Source organism: Vigna unguiculata, chromosome 9 (assembly GCF_004118075.2).
Source record: "Vigna unguiculata cultivar IT97K-499-35 chromosome 9, ASM411807v1, whole genome shotgun sequence".
NCBI classification, from domain to species: domain Eukaryota; kingdom Viridiplantae; phylum Streptophyta; class Magnoliopsida; order Fabales; family Fabaceae; genus Vigna; species Vigna unguiculata.
In genome coordinates this window covers 31,745,057-31,767,502 of record NC_040287.1, presented here as the reverse complement: position 1 = coordinate 31,767,502, position 22,446 = coordinate 31,745,057, and the positions used below count along the sequence as shown (strand labels likewise).

At 28.7% G+C, this 22,446-nt stretch overlaps 1 protein-coding gene across 5 annotated transcripts; it reads left to right on the top strand.

Moving 5' to 3' along the window:
* The first annotated feature begins 5,400 nt into the window (after positions 1–5,400).
* Positions 5,401–11,122, top strand: LOC114163145 (polypyrimidine tract-binding protein homolog 2). 5 transcript variants are annotated; one of them, XM_028047264.1, is made up of 11 exons: positions 5,401–5,548; positions 6,018–6,260; positions 6,368–6,577; positions 7,584–7,646; positions 7,731–7,804; positions 8,172–8,267; positions 8,415–8,472; positions 8,706–8,810; positions 8,914–8,995; positions 9,918–10,030; positions 10,500–11,122. In XM_028047264.1, the coding sequence occupies exons 2-11, from the start codon at positions 6,075–6,077 to the stop codon at positions 10,803–10,805; spliced, it is 1,293 nt and encodes a 430-aa protein (XP_027903065.1). In that variant the 5' UTR covers positions 5,401–5,548; positions 6,018–6,074; the 3' UTR covers positions 10,806–11,122. The 5 variants fall into 5 exon arrangements, with proteins under 5 accessions (XP_027903065.1, XP_027903068.1, XP_027903067.1 ...); XM_028047267.1 differs by lacking the exon at positions 5,401–5,548 and adding an exon at positions 6,714–6,771; XM_028047266.1 differs by lacking the exon at positions 5,401–5,548 and adding an exon at positions 6,711–6,771.
* The last annotated feature ends 11,324 nt before the right edge of the window (positions 11,123–22,446 follow it).

Genomic DNA, 22,446 nt, shown 5'->3' with positions numbered 1-22,446 from the left:
CAAACACTGAAAGAGTAAAAGTCATGGATGTGAAGAGAAAATAAGGTAAATTAAAAACACATGCGGATAAAATCTTACTATTTTATTGTGCATGTGTTTCGATGACTGTGTTCAGAGAAGAGAAAGTTTTTTAGAGGTTTGAAGTTGTGAGTTGTGAGGGTTGATAAAAGAGAAGGTAGAAAGAAGCAAATAAAAAAGAGAAGAGAAAGACGAGAGAAGAGAAAGAGAAGACGAGAGAGAAAGAGAAAGATGAAAGATTTATGTTTTGAGGGTTCATATGTTTAGGTTTATATATATATATATATATATATATATATATATATATATATATATATATATATATATATATATATATATGTGTGTGTGTGTGTGTGTGTGTGTGTGTGTGTGTGAATGTGCGTGTGGGTTGGATGTGCGTGTACGTGTGGTGTTATCATATTTATGTTTTTAATTTATTGATTAGAAAAAACTAGGAGATGACATATGTCGCTTTTGGAGGAATATTTCCTTTTGTAAATATATTTTTTTGAAATTTGAAATTGTTTGTTTGAGTAATATAGTATTATATTAAAAACTTGTTCTTTGTTAGCTTTGAAATTGTATATTATATTAGATATTAGATTTAATTGAACGATTATGAATGTAGTTCTATAAACCTCTTTCCAAATATTCAATGCTTATTTAAGTGTACACTATTAATGAAAAACATACAATGGAGTATGACAAAGTGAATTTTTGAGTTTATACAATGAAACCATCATTAAATTTTAAAACTATGTTTTTACTTTTCTATGCATTAATTAGACAAAGAACAAGATAACTGTTAGTGAAAAACCAACACGGCAAGTGCACCGGTCGCACATAGCAAGTAATAAGTATTTTATCGTTTTCTCCCAAAGGACTTGTGCAACGCATGACAACTCTCGCAATTCACAACTCAATTAGACACAAAGTTCATAAAAATACTAAGAAACTCTTTTGTATTTTATGAAACAGTTGGTGTGCAATAAGAAATTACTTAACATAGTGTATTTACAATTTGTCAAGATTAGACTTCAACCATTTCATTCTCATGCATTCTAAATTATCCCAATTCCATATTCATGTTAAAATCAATTCACAAGAATACTCAAATCCTATTCCTAGAGCCTTTGAGCCTATGATTACTCATCAAGTTTCAATTCCTTGAATCCTCAACAAGTGAAATCATGCATTAGTTTCAAAAATCTAAAATTACTAATGAACCAAGTTCTATTCCTAGATACAAGCATCCATTAGGTATTTAATTTCAAATCTAGATTCTAAAGATGTTTCTCAACACCTCAAGAATCACAAATCAAGCATGGGTGATTAAACCACAACAAGCATTAAGCATGGAAATCAAATACTAACATGAATTAGAAAAGCATATAAATTAACAACACAATTTTACACAAGAATGCAATGTTTTACATCTAATCTCAACAAATAGAAATTGCTCTCCATGGTGGAGAACCTAGGGTTTTACAAAATTGAAGAATAGGGAAGAAATTTTGAAACCATAAAGTAGAAACAATCCCTCTCCCAAGGTTCTTGAATACTGCTCATGGTTCAATTGCGCCTCCCATTCGCATCTCCGCCTTCAATTTCGTAGCCTATCATCCTCTCCAACCCAAAAGGGGTAAAACCTCAATGGATGAATAAGGAAACCCAAGAAGGAGAAAGGAGGGCTTCCCAACACCCCTAATAGCCTCCAAGAGTCTCTCCCAAGCACCCAAGGTGTTTCTATTTGTGAAAAATGAGGAATCCCCTAATACTCTTGTAGAAACATGATTAAATAACCATATTCGTGTATTGGGGTCGATATTCTCGCCCAGCGACTCAAATACTGCAGTTCTGGTCTTTCATTTTCGCCCAACGAGCTACCAGCTCGCCCAGCGAGTGACCCTGACGCCCAATGGTCATTTTTTGGCCTTCCAAGGTTGGTTCAAGGCAGTATATACATATAGGTGAGTCCTTTCTCGATGTTTGCAGTGCTGGACTTGATCTCGGTGCCCCTTCACATGGGTATTTATGTAAAAGTCAATCTTTCATGTCCAATCATGCTTCCTTGAGTTTCAACTTGTTTTCCTCCACCATAATTGTTTCCTATTGTTTTATTTCACACACTCATAATAGAGATTAGAAGTAAAAAAACATAAAACAACTAAAATGTGAAACAATGTAAAAACAACATAAACTAGAGGATTAAATAAGATAAAAGTTAGGTAGGAGTTGATTTTATTCATAAAACTTAACATCAATAAAAGGTAAAAAACAACGTTATCAATAACGAGATAAAGTGCAACATAAACCTGTAAATAATACTAGACGTCTAAAGTAAATACACAACAACATTGTTTTCCATGTAGCAATAACACATTGATACACCACCCGTCGCCATAGCAAAGTTTCCTACATTTGATTTGAGGTATCTAACTGATTATTAGTTCTATATAAGCAATTTAACTATTTTATAATACAAAAAGAGACTCTTATTTTAGTTCAAAACAATCTTAGATAACACCAACCTACCAAATAGATATCTCAACTAGAACGAATTATTCAAGCCAATTTTAATTATAAAGAATTCACTGTCAAAATTTAAAACAAAACAAAAGAACCTTATATACTAAAATTTTCCAATTCCTTCATCATCACAAATGCTACCATTAGGTACATAGAATCATTAACTCCAATAAATCCAACAATCATAGATTTCACAATCAAAGTATACATAACTTTAATATTTTTCAAACCTACCAACATATATCCATTCACCATGCAAATTCGTAAAAACTCTCCAACTCATTCTTATTTCACATAACCATTTTAGTCACAGGGATGTCACACACAAATATGAGCATAACAAGTAATTTGCATTAATAGAACATAAAACTACTAAAAAATAATTCAATCCTACCAATCCACATGTCATAAAGCAAATCAAGAATTGAACCAATAAAAATAATAAGTTTCCCTTACTTGGATTATGAGCCACCAACACAAAACTACATTACCTTTAGTGTTGTTTGTTTCAGGGATAGAGAAGTGAAAGTGAAGACATTTGAATAACATGTTTGTGAAAGTTTATCAATGAATGTGATGGATAAAAAAATGTTTGAATAGATTAAAATATAAGATTATAATTTTTCCTTATAATTCACATTAGTATCAAATAAAATATAATTATTTAAAAATATTATTTATAATCATTATTATTGCTACTGCTACCATCATTATTATTATTATTATTATTATTATTATTATTATTATTATTATTATTATTATTATTATTATTTTAAAACAAAAGCATTGTGTTTCTTCTTCAAACAAAAGCACAAGAAGGAGAGCCGCTTCACCTCTACATGATGCACCGTTTTCGATGACATTGAGGTTATTGCCTTCGTTGAGAAATGTTGCATGCAAAGGGTCACTAATGTCAAGAGTAAACAACTTTTTTATTTGGTCACCATCTCTAATGATCATGTTTGTGCCAAATCCATTGACATTTCATGCTTGTGCCATCCTATTTTTCTGATTTGTGTCATTTTGGTAAAATGAAGATTCTCACTTCGTTAACCGTCAGACCTAGCTGAAATTTTGACAACTGATCCTAGACACATGATTCTTCACTTTGATCAGTGGGATATTTGATTTGAGGTATGTAGTTAAACCAATTAATTTCTCATGTTTGTGCTATTACGTTAAGTTTTTCTTTTATGAAGGGTATTTCTATTTGATGAGTTAGTAGGTTCTTAGGTAGTGTTGTAGTCTTGGGTTGATCATGATATTAAAGTACGTGTTATAAGAATGATGAATGTGTATGATATGCCGAGTAAGACATGCTAAGGTAATGAAATGATTTAATTTATAATTTGTGGAGTCTTATTATGGTGTTCGTAAACTCATTCCGGGAAAGTTATATTATGAATATGAGTAGTGTATGAAGTGGAAATATTGGTGAAAAGATTTGTAAATTGTGTTATAAGGAAGTGTGATGGTTGTAAGAGAGTTAAAGGGAAACTTAATGGAATGAGATGAGAAAAGTTGATTTGAATTGTTTGTTGTATAAGGGTTGTGTTTTAGGGAAGAAGTGTAAATCCTTTCTAGTATATTGTTATGTATTGGCTAGGGATATATGTTGGTCAAAAGCTATCCTATACTCTACTAGGTTTACAAGCTCATTCAGAGTGTCGTGGTTTAGGTGGTGAGAGTTGGACGGGGGTTCTTATAACGAGATTAGGAAGGAGACCCCTAATATAGCGATGTCATAAGTAACTTGTCCTTTGAAGAAAAAATTGATTTAATATCATAAGTATTAAAATAGGATGTTACAACTTACAATAAAATTATTAAATTTATCTATATTTACTTTTTATATATTTTTTATTATTTATCTATTTTTTAAAAATAAATAACTATTTACACTAAATATCTTTTTACAAAATAAATAAAAACCACTAATAATAATAATTTTATTATTTTAAAAAGAGTCGATACACATGTATGCATGTATTTTTACTAGTGTAGAATAAAAACATTTAAGAAAAGTATGTTATTTGATGATTATGTTTAATCGTCAATTTATTTAAGTTACTAATAAGGTTAATTTTAATAAACACAGGAATTTTTTTTTAAATATAAGGGATTAAATCCAATATTTAAATATATAAGATTATTAAATACTTAATCCACAAATGAAACTGATTGTATAATTAAAAAACAATTTGACAGATTTTATTTTTTCAATTTTATCCTTCAATTTACTTTTGTTTTTTTAATTTTAACCTTTTCTTAAAATAAATATATATAAAAAATCTATAAAATAAATAAAATTTATATGCAATGTAAAAAATTTCTATATTTATATTTATATTTATAATTTTATAATTTTATCGTTATAAAAAATAAAAAATTAATACACATAATTCATGTATTTTCAAGGTATACAATAAAATATAAAATATATTCACGTATTTCTCAGTAATAATATTAAAAACTAAAAGGTTTAAACATTTAATTGTTTAGATTAAGTATGTTTTTATCACAAAACTTGAATTCAACTCTATCGAATTATATTATTTAGTTTTACTTAGTAAATATATTTAAATTGTTATAATATTAATTTCTTTCACTTGATAAATATATTTAAATTGTTATAATATTGATATCAATGAATTAAGATAATTATATCTTAATGTGAGGTTAAAGTATATCAATGTTTGAAAAGTGAAGAAATTATAATTTTACATCAACTTTATATGCATATTTAATCTTTATTTATTTTTATAAAAATAAATTACAAACACTTAAGAATTTTTAAATAAAAATCTTATCTCATTTATATAGATATAAATATAAATATATGGTTACGGTTCAGCGTTAAAGGTCTTGTTTTTGCCCGCGGTGCCAGAATCAATAGTTGATAACGGAGAAATTCCTTCTTCACCTTTACCCTTAGTTTGAGAACCCTAATCCCTTCAACTCGTACAAACCAGAGCTCTTCTCCTTCTCTCAATTCTCTCAGGTAATTGCTTTGCTTTGATGTACTCTTTTTCTATGCCTTCTTCCGCTTTATCGCTGTGGATCCCGATAACCAACACCACCCTGTTTCCGTATAATAGCTAGCACCAAAATTGGGCGTAACAGATTAAATCCTTTGACTGTCGTTTTCTTTCAATTGGGATTTGTCAATTTGTGAAATCTGAATGTCTTGAATTGCAATTTCATCTGCACTTTGCTGTTACCCCCAAAACTTCGTTATATATTATTGATTTCCGACCCACCATATTTTAATTGCATAATGGTATCTAGAAATTTATTAAGTTGAGTTGCATTGTGCCAATTTTACGGCCATGGTTGTTGGATCTTTAGGTAGCATGGCTAAAGTATCAGTCAATGGATGTCCTCTGTTGGAAGTTATTTTGAGACAAGTAGTTATGTAGTGTGCTTGTGGATTTATAATGGTATACCTAATTGTAAAATGTGTGTTGTAGTCCAAGGGGCTGCGGATTTTCTGGTTCTTTTCGACAGATTTAGGGTTACTGTCTGAAATGGCATCGGTATCTAGTCAGCCACAGTTCCGTTACACTCAGCCACCGTCAAAGGTGCTTCATTTGAGAAACTTGCCCTGGGAGTGCACCGAGGAGGAACTGATTGAACTTGGGAAGCCGTTTGGAAAAGTTGTGAACACAAAATGCAATGTTGGGGCAAATAGAAATCAAGCTTTTATTGAATTTGTGAGTGTACTTTGCTGTCCATTTTCTACCTCTCTATCTTGCTTTTATTTTCACATAAAGTTACTGATTGTTGGTTAAATATTATATGTTGCAACCGCAACCTGCAGGCGGATTTAAATCAGGCCATTGCAATGATATCATACTATGCCTCATCATCAGAGCCTGCTCAAGTACGAGGAAAAACTGTATACCTACAGTATTCAAACAGGCAAGAAATAGTGAATAACAAAACTGCAGCAGATGTTCCTGGGAATGTATTGTTGGTAACGATTGAGGGTGCAGATGCACGTCTTGTCAGCATTGATGTCTTGCATTTGGTAAGCGATTGCTTGTGTGTATTAGTTATATGCTAACACTGTAATCAAGAGGATGCTGGTCATTTAGTTTTATGATTAGGTTTTTCTTTGTCAGGCTATGGAAAAATTGTTGACATGTATGTGAATGAATCAGCAGGCCCATGACAAGGCAATATCTTCAATGGCAGCTTAGTGCTTTGGGAGAAATAGCGCTTGTGTGTTTGTCTCCTTTCTCCTTTCCTTAACACTACCTCTCTCTTCCTTTTTCCCCCTCAACTCCTGCCATTCTTGTAGTTTAGGGCATTTCCATTTTTTTTTTCTACTGTGCATCTGTGCTTTATTGACTCGTCATCTGCATAGCCATTTAGATTTAGCCACCGGATTCTGTGCTGTTCAGTTATTTTCTGTGTTCCAACTATTATTTGGTTGTGCTTTTGAAGTCATATCTGAAAGTACACCAAAATTTTCCTTCTGAACTTGGCAACTGAATGCTGAGTTTTCACATAATTATAGTTGAGGAGGCAAGTTACTTCTCGAATCCTTTATTTTGAGTCAATTATTCTAGTATCAAAGTGAATGATACCATGAACATCAAGTTCTTCTAAGTTTATTGTAGTTATATATATTCTAGGTGATGATTCATATAAGACAACTGTGACCTGATCTATTTCCCTCATTTTTTACAGTTATACCAGATCTTAATGAGAAATGTCTGGCAATTATTTTGATAGTTTCTTAATGTTTCATTTGTGTTGCTTTTCACTTACAATGTTTTAGCTCTTTTGGCACCGGCATAGGCAACAAAAGCATTGTTCTTGTAGCTTCACAAGACATATATTTATTTGCTTAGAGCTTTAAACTTGCTTATTGTTATTTAAGATTTGTAATGGTATTGTTTGTTAATCTTGCAAGTTTTTTTGTTGGGTGACACATTTACCCACTAAGATGCTGAACTTCTAGTTTGTGTTCTATTATTAGAATTTACTTTAGCAATATCATCCTAAAAGTTTATTATTCATCTGTGCAGGTTTTTTCAGCCTTTGGATTTGTGCATAAGATTACTACCTTTGAGAAGACGGCAGGATTTCAGGTAATGATAGGCCAGCATATGTTGTCACATTTTTAATATCCTATTAACATGAGATAACTCATCTGTAAATCCGTCACTTTGCAGGCACTGGTTCAATTCTCAGATGCAGAGACTGCCACTTCTGCGAAAGATGCTTTGGATGGAAGAAGCATACCTAGGTAAAACTGTATTATTTGTTTGAGTAGCAATTTAGTTTAACTGTTGTGGATCATGTGGCACTAGATCGTGCATTTGTTATCTCAGATTTTTCTGCAATCAACTGTTGGACTATGTTATATATTTACACTTTGGCAATTCTTTTTGTATTTAACTCGTTTTGGAGTTTATAGACTCTGTTTTTCCACTTGTTTGTAATTTTATGGTTCATTACGTGTCTACACAAACCACTGTTCCAACTGAACTGATCTTCAAAAAAAAAAATGCTTAAACTGCAAATTAATAGGTATTATAACAGTAGGTAATTTTTAGCATTTCCCAACTTGTGTTGTTTGTGTTTATTGATCTTTAGCCTTGGCTTGGTATCAGGTATCTTCTTCCTGAGCATATGGGACCATGTACCCTTAGGATCACGTATTCTGGACATTCAGATTTAAGTGTGAAGTTTCAAAGTCACAGGAGCAGGTATTGCTGAATTACAGGATCCCAAGTTTTGCAGCACCTTTTTCTTTTATTTATCAATATTTTTTCCTGTTGGTTTTTCGCTTAGTTCCCTTTTTTCTTTGTGATAATAGTTTTTCAATTTATAATTGATTATTTTTCTTTATCCAGGGACTATACTAATCCTTACCTTCCTGTTGCTCCATCAGCTGTGGAGGGAAGTGGACAGGTATTGTTTTTGTCAGTCAACATTTGCTTGTTTTACTAGAGTAATAATGTGTCTCTTATCATGCGACCAGTTTTTATTTTCAATGAAAGATTTGCACGTTGCTTGTTTTAAATTGAATGTTTATGTTTTGTGCATTAGTTAGGTATCTGCACCTTCTGCTGAGGGGATGGCATGCATGCTGATTTGCTTAAGGATTTTTTTCTCTATTCTAAATAGTCAGATATTTTTTGCAGGCTATGGTTGGTTTGGATGGGAAAAGACTAGAGACTGAGAGCAATGTTCTTCTTGCATCTATTGAGAACATGCAATATGCTGTGACATTGGATGTCTTACACATGGTACTTCAAATCATGACCAGCCATCCTTTTTTAATTATTAATAGACAATATAGTTTACTTGATAACATCATACCATTTATTTATTTTTTAACTTTTGTTACAGGTTTTCTCTGCTTTTGGGCCTGTTCAAAAAATTGCAATGTTTGATAAGAATGGTGGTTTGCAGGCTCTCATTCAATATCCAGGTTAATTATTTGATAAATTTTACCTTTTTAAATCCTGTAAAGAAATGTGGTTAAAGATTTTAGAATCACATGTTCTTGTGCATTGATGAGTGGGATCAGAGTGGAATCACCAATCATACTCAGGATCTAGGAATATGTGATTGGGTTACATGTTGAGTTGTGTGACCAGAACACCTGATTACCATTCAAAATCATTTATTCAAACTTTGCAACCTTGTTCAAATTCGGCTCTCTCAGTTGTTCTTAGTTCTCATGTCGGACTCATTTTTTTCCTATCTATGTCAAGTGTATTTCTGCAAGTTGTTGCCTGCTTCTGCGAAAAACAAGTACTTATGGTCTGAAATTTGGTGAGGGAAGGGGCAAGTGTTAACTTCTGTCCTCGTCTATGCACCTAGGCAGGATATTTTATTCTCTGGAAATAGAATTTCCTCCAATTAGTCCGTGTTGAGGCTCCTTTTATTTTTGGTGTTTTCTTTAAAAAGAGTGCTGTCTAGATCTTTGAAATTGTGTTTGAGCGAACTTTTGCTTTAAAGAAGAGGTAAAGTCCCCCAACACTTAGGCCAGTTGCTATCTCAGATTAATCCCATTGTTTGCATTATCTTGGAGGTCATGCCCCTCATGGTCTAACAGTCCTAAAAATATACGTGGCCCATTGTTGACATTGATTCATTTTGGATAGATATAATTAATACTTCTAGCTGCACTTTTCTCGTTCTCCCAATATTTCTGTTCTTGGTTGCTGCTGGAGATTTTCTCAGATGGCACAGACTTACTTATCCTTGATAGTGTAATATTGATAATTGGAATGTGCTATAGATGCAATTAGTGTCATTGTGGAAAACTTCGATTTTTACTGATAGTTTACCTTGTTTTGTTTTATACTGACAATATAAGCTTGGGAGTGACCTGTTATGATTTACAGATACTCAGACAGCCGTTGTTGCCAAGGAAGCCTTGGAAGGCCATTGCATATATGATGGAGGGTTTTGCAAGCTTCACATATCATATTCACGACATACTGATCTTAGTATAAAGGTAAACAGCCAACACTATCTCTAGATTGAACATTGAAATTGATTGAAAACTGAGTTGAAGATGCATCGTATAAATACAAGTGTTCAGTTGTTATACAAGCTAGCTAAGTTCATTCTTATTCATGGATATAGATGGTTGAATCTACTAAACTTGATAATCTTATATTGATCTTTAGTTTTTACTTTTCTGAGAATGGATGATGTTAGTTTTTTTACCATCCATCCACTGAAAATCCTTCTATTGAACCTTGTCAAATTTTACTTGGATATAGTTTTCTTCTATCACCCCTTTCTTTTTGAACCTTTGAAGCCCTAATTATAAAAATGTTATACAAGGATCCTTTATCGAAATTTTATATTTGCTGTGCAGCGTTGATTTTTTCTTTTGGTTATTTTGATGGGTGGTACTGAATACCTATATTACATGTCTATTTTTTAATTTTAACTCCATATATTATTTGTGTTAACAGGTGAATAATGATAGGAGCAGAGACTATACTATTCCTAATACGCCCAACGCCCAACCCTCAATTTTAGGGCAACAATCTGTTCCTATTGTGGGCCCGCCTGGCCAACCGTACAATGGGTCTCAGAGTGGATGGGGGACAGGTCCAGCAGCAGTGGTTCAATCTATGCCAATGCAGATGCACAATAATGTTTATATGCCACCTGGAAGCATGCCACAACAAATGGCCCCAGGAATGCAATTTCCAAGTCACAACTCATCACAACCTACAACAACATTGCCCGCATATGGATCTGATCGTGCTCAATAGCATGCATCTAAAATAGATCTACATTCGTTAACAAACTCAGCTGGCTTATGCAAGAGTACGAGGACTGTCATTTAAATTAGGGTTCCATCTGGTGACATTGGTCTCCATTTGTTGACCAAGTTATTCTGAACCTCAAATGGGTCACTTCCCCATCTTTCCCTTTTATTGTTTTCCAGATGTTGAATATTGAATATGGAAAGTCTGTAAGCAATTGGTCAACAACTTTTGAATGTCTTAGTTTGAAACAATGTTCTGTTTTAATTGATCTGTGTTTGAAAGTGATATTAGAAAAGCAATCCAGCATAATCGGTTTTGTATAATGTTTTACAAGTATCTTAAGCTTTCGGTTGTATCTGAACTAAAACTATTTACAGTATAGGAATGATAACTAGTTTTAAAAGCGCATTTGGATTGGATTGGGTTGATTTTTTGAGTATATTTTTTATGTTAGGAAGTATATGTTATATTAAAAAATATTTAGATATAATTAAATTTTGAATAGAATTAGTGTTATCAGTCATATTTGTATTATGATTACTTATGTCATTTTTATTATCAACTATAATAATTATTATTATTATTTTGGGTTTTTATTATTATAAATTTTAACATTGATTTTACATTTCACAATATGTTTAGAATTTTACTTTAATGAGAACTTTTTATATGTTTTTGTCTATAACTAATATTTGTATGGTTAGTATACTTCTTAACCAAGTTAAAGACCAAACATATAATTAAGTCTTATTTATTTAAATATTATATAAAACAATTTTTAAATTCCTAATCATGCACTAATATACAAAATATTTACATACAAAATATTTTAATATATATTATTATATACTAATATAATTAATTATCCCTTTTAGATGATTTCTCTAAATATTTTAATATATAACAATATAATTAATTATTTCTTTTACATGAGCTATCTTTTTATTTCTATAAAATACCCATATGAATAATTATAATAGTTAAAGATATATTTCTTAATTTTATTTAGAAAATACAATAATAATTATATATATATATATATATATATATAAATATATATATTTTTTTTTAAAAGTAAAAAAAAAGGCTGTGTATGTGCGCACGGAACATAGACCAGTTGTATTGAAAACAAAAGAATTAAATATTTTTCTTTATTTAGAAAAAAAGAACTTTGAAACGACTGTTATTTAGGTATAGAAAGTAAAGATCAGTGAAAAAAATAGTTTAAAAGCAATTATTGACTGATATTTTGAATTATGAAAGATGATTCTGATGTTTTTGTGTTAAATTTTTCGACATTCAAAATAGAGAGGATAGATGGTTTCATCTACGAACAATATAATATGTTTCATAATATATTTATTGACTTAAGGTGAATAGTTGACGGTGTAAGTAGAAGTTTTCGGATTTATCTTCATGTACTAGTATTTTTAGAGAAAATCAGGATGATTATGTAGATAGTTTTTCAGTTTTTATAGGAGTACATACTTTTATTTATGTTGAGCTTATGAAAAGCATTTATGTTTTTGAGCATGCTTGAAAATAGAATATTCACACGCTTTGGTTAGAAAGTGATTTTTCTTTAGTCTATTATGATTTATTTTTATTAACAAACACTTCTTTGGAATCTTAGAGAAAAATAGCGTTAATGATTACATTTTTGTATACATATGCAAGCCAAAGTTTTTTATTTCTTCAGAAAATCATTATGCAGATAAATTAACTAATTTAGTTTTCATTCATACAAAATAACATAAGTGCTTTAATGTTTGATTTATGTATATTTATTTGGATTTTTTTCATAATAGTTCTAGTTTGTTTCTGTTTCGTGAAACATACTTTTTATTATAACTTTAGTATGTGATGACAAATGATTATTGATGAATTTTAGAGTGTCAACTAAGATGTCAAAATTTACATTGATGTCTATAATGACTTTATTTAAATAAAAAAACGTTAAATGGAAGCAATTTTTTTTTTTTTTACAGAAATCCAACATTTAAAAAGATATAGAGAAAGTGTTAAATAAAATTTAACTATTAATTACAAAATGGCAGTGATAGTAGTATGTCTTTGATGTTTAAATAGGCGTTGTTTATTATCTATTAAATATATTATATTAAATATTTGTAAACACCTCTCTGTTTTGTTATTATAATTTATAATATAATATTAACTAATTTTTTTTACTTTCTCTTAATTTCAAATACTAATTCTTTTAATACGTAAATTCTTTTAATACGTAACTTACCGGTCATTTGCAAAGAAAATATGCACAGTATTTTAAAATAAATAACCATAAAAAACAAATAAAACTTCAATAAATAATTATTAATATATTTTAAAAAATATTTAAAAATATGTAATTGAAATAAACTCATATTAATAGTTCAATGGTCAAATAAGTTGTTTTGTAGCTCCAAAATTAGCCTCTATTAGAATATGACGGAAGATTGTGCATACGTTTACTAAAAATAACTTCATGTGATTTTAATTTTTTATATTTTTGCCATATCGAATATGATTTCATTTTCTTACTTTTCTTTTTAAAGTTTATTTTCTTTAACACTTAAATCCGGTGCAGTAGATTTCTGCTGTTATTTCTTGATAAGTTTTTAAAAACTCTACATTGTTGAGAATGTTGCATAATGCATGTGTATGTTATTTTTGTTTTATTAAAAATAGTGAAATGATCGAAGTAAGAACCTTGTTACCCCTTTCTATACAGTTCTCCTTTTCTCTTTACTCCTCTCTAATTTTTTTCTTCTAAAATTGTTCCATCATTTTCAAGATCAAATCACATTTTTTATAAAGAAATTATTTTTGTATTTCTTTTGTTCCACAAATCTTTAGATTTTCTTCATTTGGATACATACTTATTGGATAAATAGATATATTTACATTTTCTTAATAACATGTATTGTTTGTAATATTGAACTGATTTGAAGAAACCTATATGTAAAAGGAAAAATGATTTTTTTACTATTAAATTTTGATAATTTTCTCTTACAACTTTAGGTATATTTTTTAAGTAATTTTTTATTTTTTTATTTTCTCATTCTTAATATTTCAAAATTACTTAGAAAATACCACTTCATATTATAAAAAAAAATTATTAAAATTTAATAGTCAAAATATCATTATTTTTATAAAAATAAATCGTAAGTAAGTTTGACGTGTTGGAACGGGAAAGTTTTAAAAAATAAAGGTCCAGATTTTGTTGAATGTGAATTTTAATGGTTGGAATTGGATTTGCTTTTGCAGAGTCAAGAAGAGCGTTCAAATTAAGTATATATTTTATAATTTATAGATTTTAACATTAAGTAATCACGATTTGTCTTGAATATATATATATATATATATATATATATATATATATTTAAAGCTCTAACATTTTTTTTTGAAATTGCTTTTGCAATTGTCTTTACATAGAAGAATGTTAACCAAACGTTTATAACATGTCAACTTCAATAAGAATAAGAGTAACCACAATAAAATAACCAACAACAAAATATCAAGACCAACACCAATATGGACATAACCATTCTAAACATTAGACATTTAAAATTTTATACTTCTAGATTTTGTTAGCACTTTTACACTATATTTTGACCTATATTATTTTAGAGCTTCAATTTGGATTATCATGTTTTTTCTTTTTTTTCTAGATTAGATGTTGTTACTTTTAATTTGGATTTTATGCTGCTTCTAACTTGAATTTGGATTAACTAGAATGTTGGTATCCAATTTTAGTGTCAATGATGTGTTAGTAAAATTTTATTTCGTTTAATTTAAATTTCTTTGCAATTAATAGCAAATATAAAAAGTTTGAAAAAAAAAACAAAATAGACTTTTTAATTTTGAAGGATACATATCACACAAATTTAAATATGAAATAATTCATCCAACATTATCTACAAATTATTCTATATGTAATTTGTATATTATGTATTCATCTAACCTACATATTATTCCATATGTAACTTATATATATATATATATATATATATATATATATATATATATATATATATATATATATATATATATGAATTATTAATTATTTTGTATCTAATTTATCTGTTTATCTATGGAATATATATGTAATTTTATATGAATTCCATTATTTACGAATATTTATGTATATAACGTTATTAACAATTTTTTTTATATATAAATTTGTATGTAATTCGTGGATAATGTTCAATTACTAATGGACTTTGTGCATAGGGATGGCAACGGGGCGGGGCGGGGACGGATTTTGCTATCCCATACCCATCCCGCATAAAAAATTCATCCCCATCCCCATACCCAAACCCAACGGGTATCAAACTTTTTTTCCATCCCCATCCCCACCGGGTAACGGGTATAATCTCGTACCCATACCCGTACCCGTGTTCTAACTACTTCAATATTAATTTTTATAAAAGAAAAAAAATTACGGTAAAGAGAACATAATATTATGAAATATTCAATATTAGGAGGATTTTCTTCGATGCCAAATACCTTAAAATAAATTATAATTGTTTACATTTTATATTAGAATACCAAATAAAATTTCATGTGAACCAAAACATTTGTTAAATTTGCAAACTACAACATTGATGAACTTAGTTGATAAAATTAAAAAATATTTCAAAAAAATATAAAAGGAAAACAAATATTTAAATTAAAATATATTTTAAATGTTTGTTTACTTCAATTTTTTAAATTCTAATGAATATCTTTTTTATACACTAATAAAAGTTATAATATATCACTTGATCAAAATGACACAAAGAATAAATAATAAACATAATAATAAAAGGAAAACAAATATTCAAATTAAAATATATTTTAAATGTTTGTTTACTTCAATTTTTTAAATTATAATGAATCTCTTTTTTATACACTAATAAAAGTTATAATACATCACTTGATCAAAATGACACAAAGAACAAATAATAAACATAATAATAAAATTTTGACATAGATTTTGTATCTTTTGAACTTCAATATATGTTGGATAGTGACAAAAAAATATTCATAGCAATTACATTAAATTTTTATATTATAGTAAATAAAAGTTATTTATACAATTAAAGTGGAAAAAATTACAGTATGATTAATAGTGAGTTATAAAATAACAAATAATTAGATAGAATATATCGAAATATTATTCTACATGATGAAAATAAACAATAAATAAAAATATTAAAAGACTAACAAATGTGTGTTTTAGAAATAATTTGAGAGACTATCGAAAGAAATCGCACAAAGGAAATCAAATGTATAATTAAGGTATGATAAAATGAAAAATACCTTACAGAACTAATTATTAAATTATGTTTGAAGTGGTTAAAATTAAATAGAAATATCATTAGTGACCAAAAAATTTGTCATTAAATTACATATAAATTAGTAATTAAATTGGTCACTAAATCAAGTACAGATTCGATCATTGAATCGGTCACTAATTTAGTCATTGATTCAGACAATAAATCAACTACTACCACCAATGACGAAAAATAGTGACTGATATGGGTTACTGACTAAATCAGTCACCATTTCATGTTTTTCTTGTAGTGAATTATCATATACTATTCCTAAATATCATTATATATATATATATATATATATATATATATATATAAAATTTTAACCACTTCAAACAGAATTTAAAGTGAAAAAATTACATTATGATTAATAATGAGTTATAAAATAAAAAATAATTAGATAGAATATATCGAAATATTATTCTACATGATGAAAATAAAAAAAATAAATAAAAATATTAAAAAACTAACAAATGTGTGTTTTAGAAATAATTTGAGAGACTATCGAAAAAAATCACACAAAGGAAATCAAATGTATAACTAAGGTATGATAAGACGAAAAATATCTTAGAGAATTAAGAAAACTTTTCAAATATTAACATATAATTAATGGTTGAAAAATAACGAAAATTATTTTAATGAAACAAAAGAGTTCTTCAAATTAAACAAAAATTAATAATAATAATAAGTAAAGAATTTTTTTATATTATCTTAAATTGAGAGTATAAACATTCTCATGTGAAAGAAAAATTTATAATAAATAAAAATATTAAAAAATAATATAAATATTCAAATGTGAGGCATAATTTTTTTTTTTAATTAACATACATCATTTTAACATAATTACATAAAGGTTATGATAAGATAAAAAATATATTGGAGATGAGAATGAGTTTCATGACAAATGAAATAATTAAAAGAAATAAAAAATAGAAAAAAAATATATATATATAGGGGTTACTTGATTAATTGTGAATATTTTAATAATTTAAACGAGAATGGAGATATGGCGGGGACGGGTATTATGGTGGGTATATGTACATCCACATACCCATCCCCATACCCAACTGAAAAAGTCGGGGATTCCCCATACCCATACCCATACCCAGTCAATGCGGGGATTCCCCGTCAAAACGGGGACGGGTTCGGGCAATACCCACGGGGACGGGTTTATTTGCCATCTCTATTTGTGCATTACATACAAATTTTGTCTATGGGAAAAATCATTTTTTTTAGTGTTAGATATTGATTAATTATCTATTCTATAGTTGATCGATTTAATTGAAGAAAAGGTTGAGAGAAATACTATGAGCATAGATGTTGCGATAAATGAAACAAAAATAGTATAAGTGGAAGAAAATTTAGAAATATGCATAAGGTATATATAAATCTTTGAGAAGTATTTTATGATGATATTAAATTTTATAAGAATATTTGATTAAGGATTTTATTGGGATTATGCATATCCTTATTGTTACGAAGTGTGAATTTAAGTTTAACTAAAACTTACTACATCAGTTTGTAAGGTGAGGTTTATATATATATATATATATATATATATATATATATATATTGTGTGGGATTGGTAACGACCCGATAGCGAGTGGAACAATAAACCTAATAAATAACAAATCTTATTAGAATTCGCTACAATAGGCTATAATCCATAACTCTGATATCATGTTAAGAAGTGAATTTTAAACTTAACCTTACAACACTGAATTGTAAAGTGTGACTTACATTTGTCAATTAGTTTTATCTCTTATCAATGTGGGACTTGTCTCCACATGTGTATTGTTAGAGTTTATTAGATTAAATTAGACATTTAGGATACCTCAACCCAACCCATGTACAATATCAATAAAAATATAAGATATGAGAATTTAAAACCTATAAAGACTATATTTTTTATGTTATTAAGTATTGTACCACACCAAAAAAATATACATTTTTTATTATTGTAACTTTGTTTTTTTATGTATTTGCATGTTGTAATCCTAAGTTAGATGCCAAAGAAATAAGGACATATAAAGTGTCGACTATGTTATAGAATTTATTTTGTGTGTGTCATTAAATTTGAATGCGTTGACTTATGCTAATTGTTTGAAATTAATATTGTAATACTTTAATATTATGTATTTTTTTGTTAAATGCTTTAATTGATTTTAAATGTATGTTAAATTTATATTTGAGTGCTGGACTAGTCGTTTAAGCATCAAGTGAAAACTTTTATTTTGATTTGTTGTATATTAAATGTTCTATTACTCATAATTATCATGTAAAATACCTATCAAGTGTGTAACTTAATACTCGCACAATACATCAATAACTTATTATCTCTCTAGTTTATCATTTATATAAACATGTACATCTTCTCACATACACTTTTTTTATAGTGATCAGAGTATTTAGTATTGTGATAAAGTATTATTCTCTTATCAAAGTCTTAAAAAAAATATTAAAAACAAATCATTTCTTTTCACTACAAGAAAATGTCTTATTAACAACTAATTTTAGTAATCAAAAGTTGTTAGTCACTATAATTTTCAATTTAGATATCAATTTGCAAAATAAAAAACTTATTAGTTACTAAAATAGTTACTATTATGAATAAAAAATTATATTGAACTCTAAATTGATTTCTAAAATTTAGCTACCAAGGTTTTAACTACCAAAGGAAATTGATCATTAAACATTAGCTATCAAGGTTTTTCTACCAAAGGAGTTGATTTTTAAATTAATCTCTAATTAATTAGTGGCCAATTTAGCGACCAATTATAATTTCTTATTCATAATAGTAACTATTTTAGTAACCAATAATTTTTTTACTTTATAAATTAGTATTCAAATTGGTCACTATAGTAACTAATCACATGTGCATATCAAATACTTGCTCTTTTTTTTTTCAATGTCACCTTTCACCACTTTTGATAATCTTTTTCTCATTTTAAGCTTCACTTTCATCACTTTTTGAATAGCTAAAATGAATGCACTTCAATTATATTTTCTTATTCATGTCATAATCGAATTCATAATTTTAAACCCACCTTCGATTTGCATTTGAATTCTTATATATATATCACGTATAAATTATTAAAAAATTATTATTTTATATCTCAGTACAAATATTTTGATAAGTTTCCTTTTCCTTGCCTTACAATAGTTATGCTTCTTTTACCATAATTTTGTTGAGTAATAATAAAAATTAAGAAAAGGACATAAAGCATAAATTTTACAAAACATAAAGTCAAAATCTGGACCTTTATTTGTAAACACAATTAAGAAGAAATTACAATCCTTTATTGTTGTGATTATCTCTTGGGATTGCATGAGAAAACCTTATTACTCAACAAAAATTTTCAGAAAAATAAGGGTTTGAGTGACATGCACAACAACGGTTGATACATTTGCAACCACATGATGCACAAGGATGATGTGAACAATCTGGATCGCTAACACAAGAAGTGTGCACAATGGGTCCCCTTGCTTCAGATATCATACTCATATCCGTGTACACATTATTAAGATTTAATAATACATTAATGGCATACATAAAAGAAGTTTTTGAAAATAACGTGTTCGTGTTAAAAGATGATTCCTAACTTGATGCAATGATGAAGAAAGCCAATGAGAATACAAGTAGTGCCACACTACACCTCTCTGTGGTCTCCATCTCGTTGAAAAACATGATTTCGGAATGCATATTTATAAGTAAATGGTGACACATTTTAAATGATATTCTTGTACATATTCTCAATACAAGTTAAATTGCATTAATTGTACATATAAAAGAAAACATGTATCATTATCAATGGCAATAAATGAAGAGTGGTCCATGAAGTTGGTAAGTGTTACCAAATTGGCAAGTGTACTAAATCGCACAAGTAATATAGTGGACAAGTCTAGATATTGTGCCCCAAAGAGATTAATGTGGCTTAAATTAATTGATTGGTTACTGATAAAAGGTAAGAATAACAAAACATTTTTGGTTTAGATATAAAATAAATTCATAACTAAAATGTAAAGAATAAAAAAAAATTGGCATAATGGAAATAAATAACTTGATAGAGAAAAATATAAGATAAAAGTTTCACTGGGATTGGGTTTCATGATTTCATTCAAAGTAAAAACAACAAACAATATATTCATATTTTCGTCTCTCGCACTCACATAATTTGTAACATGTCTCGATTTGGTCATAGACAAGCCAATAATAAAAACTCTATGTTTAACAATTTTTACTATTACGTTTGCATTAATGACCAATATGCTGGTGCTTAAGAATGACCAATGATCACATCTATGTTTAGCATGTGAAATCAGTAGTTATTTTATCCTATTCAAGTTTTCCAAACTATCTTTCGGATCAGTCGGTACTTCCACATATGCACCATATCTAGAACATGCAATTAAAGATCAAAATATGAGTTTCCAAACTATCTTTTATATCAATATGGACTCCTTATGTGCAAAATTGATAGATTATGCAGTTAAAACACGAATAAAACATAAGAGATGATGAAAAAGAATTATATTGAATGAAGAATTCACAGAGAATTAAGAATAGACTGATGATGAAATTGAATGAGAGAGTTAGTTACTCCTAGACAAACTGAACACAAGACTGATGAATGAGAGAGTTAATTACTCCTAAACAAACTAAACACAAGACTGATGATGAAATTGAATGTCTTCAGCTTTCAAAATGTCTTCCTGCCATCAAGTGTATAAATATCAAATGTGTTTTTTTTAACTATGTTAGACCCTCAATTTATAGACTTTCATAATTGGACTGGGCTTAAAACTTTTATGGATGTCTGATACTGTTGATAATCTTTGACTATTCTACACCTTTCTATAAGAAATTAAACCACTAAATTAATTAACAATTATAAACTTTTATAGCTTCAAGAAAAGGTATGGTTATGTCTCATGATTCATGAATTGTATAGTGCACCAAACACCTTTGACATGGTATTTTTTTTATTAGTAAAAAACTTTGGATAATTTAATTAATATACTTTGGTTTATTGTTGAATCACAAAGACGAAGCTTTTAATTTTGATATGGTTTCAAAGACAAAACATGATCACCTATTCACAAGTAGAAATAGCGAACTGAAACACAAATTCCTTTAATATCTATCTATTATTTTACATGAAAAGATTGAAAAATAATGGTGGATTTAACTTTTCTATACACACACAATCATTGTCTCGAAAAAATTTCTCAGCATATATGCAACCCTTGATCCCTAGTAGTTGATGTTGGTCTCATCATGAATTAATCAACTTGCCTCAGAAATACTTTCTAGCATAGCCATCCAAAATTTATGTCCACCTTCATCATTTATGGCTTTTATTAAGTGAAGCAAAACTTGTTATGCAGAATATCTCCTCACCTGCTTATGATAAACTTGGTGTTGCTTCTGAACAGGTTTTGCCATCTCCTTCTTTGATATCTTTATGTTAACTTTCCTATTAGCATAAGGAGAAACTTAGCATTTGCATGAGTTTCTCATTCTACCCTTTCCCTAAACTTAACTCGTGATGAACCTCTAACCCCTACCAAGGATGGAGACATGTGTTTAGGGAGAATAAACATGTTTAAAAGGGGAGCTTCTAAATCTTCTCTCTTTTATGAGGGTTTAGTTTGTGTTGACTTGACTTGAGTTGAGTTGGCCCTCTTGTTTGGTTTTTTATTTTGTAGAATGAGTTATGACCATTTTGGAGGAGGATAGCACCACACGAAGTGAATGAGAGACTAATCCTTGGAACCATACATAAGTGGAATATTTTTGGAGAGGCTTGGAGAGCAAAAATAAGAGAAACAATAAAGTCTATAACAAATGAGAAAAGACTCCAACAATCAACAAGGTGAGAACTTTTTCCCTTGTTCATATTGTAAAAAGACAAATCACTATTGCAAAAAAGACTTCCACGACATATCTCAAATAAGTTAAAAAATCAATGTTGTAAAGAAAACACGATGGCAATTTTACAATTTTTAACAAATGAAGAAAATATGGTGATTTGGGACATGTGAAGCGAATTTGCAAGTCAATAAATTAGAAGAGGCAAGATGTTTTGCTGCAACCAACACTTCTAGTGACTCATGGTTAATACGTACCAGTTTCACAAACCATATGATTAACAATAGAATGCTATTTAGAGTGTTTCACAAAGCCATCACTTTTAAAGTAAAAATTAAAAAAATGATGATTTCATCTCAATTAAAAGGAAATGGACCATTTCTATTGCAAGTTTGACAAGTTTGAAGTATACCTCTAATGTTTATATATGCCTATCATCGACCAAAATTTGCTCAGT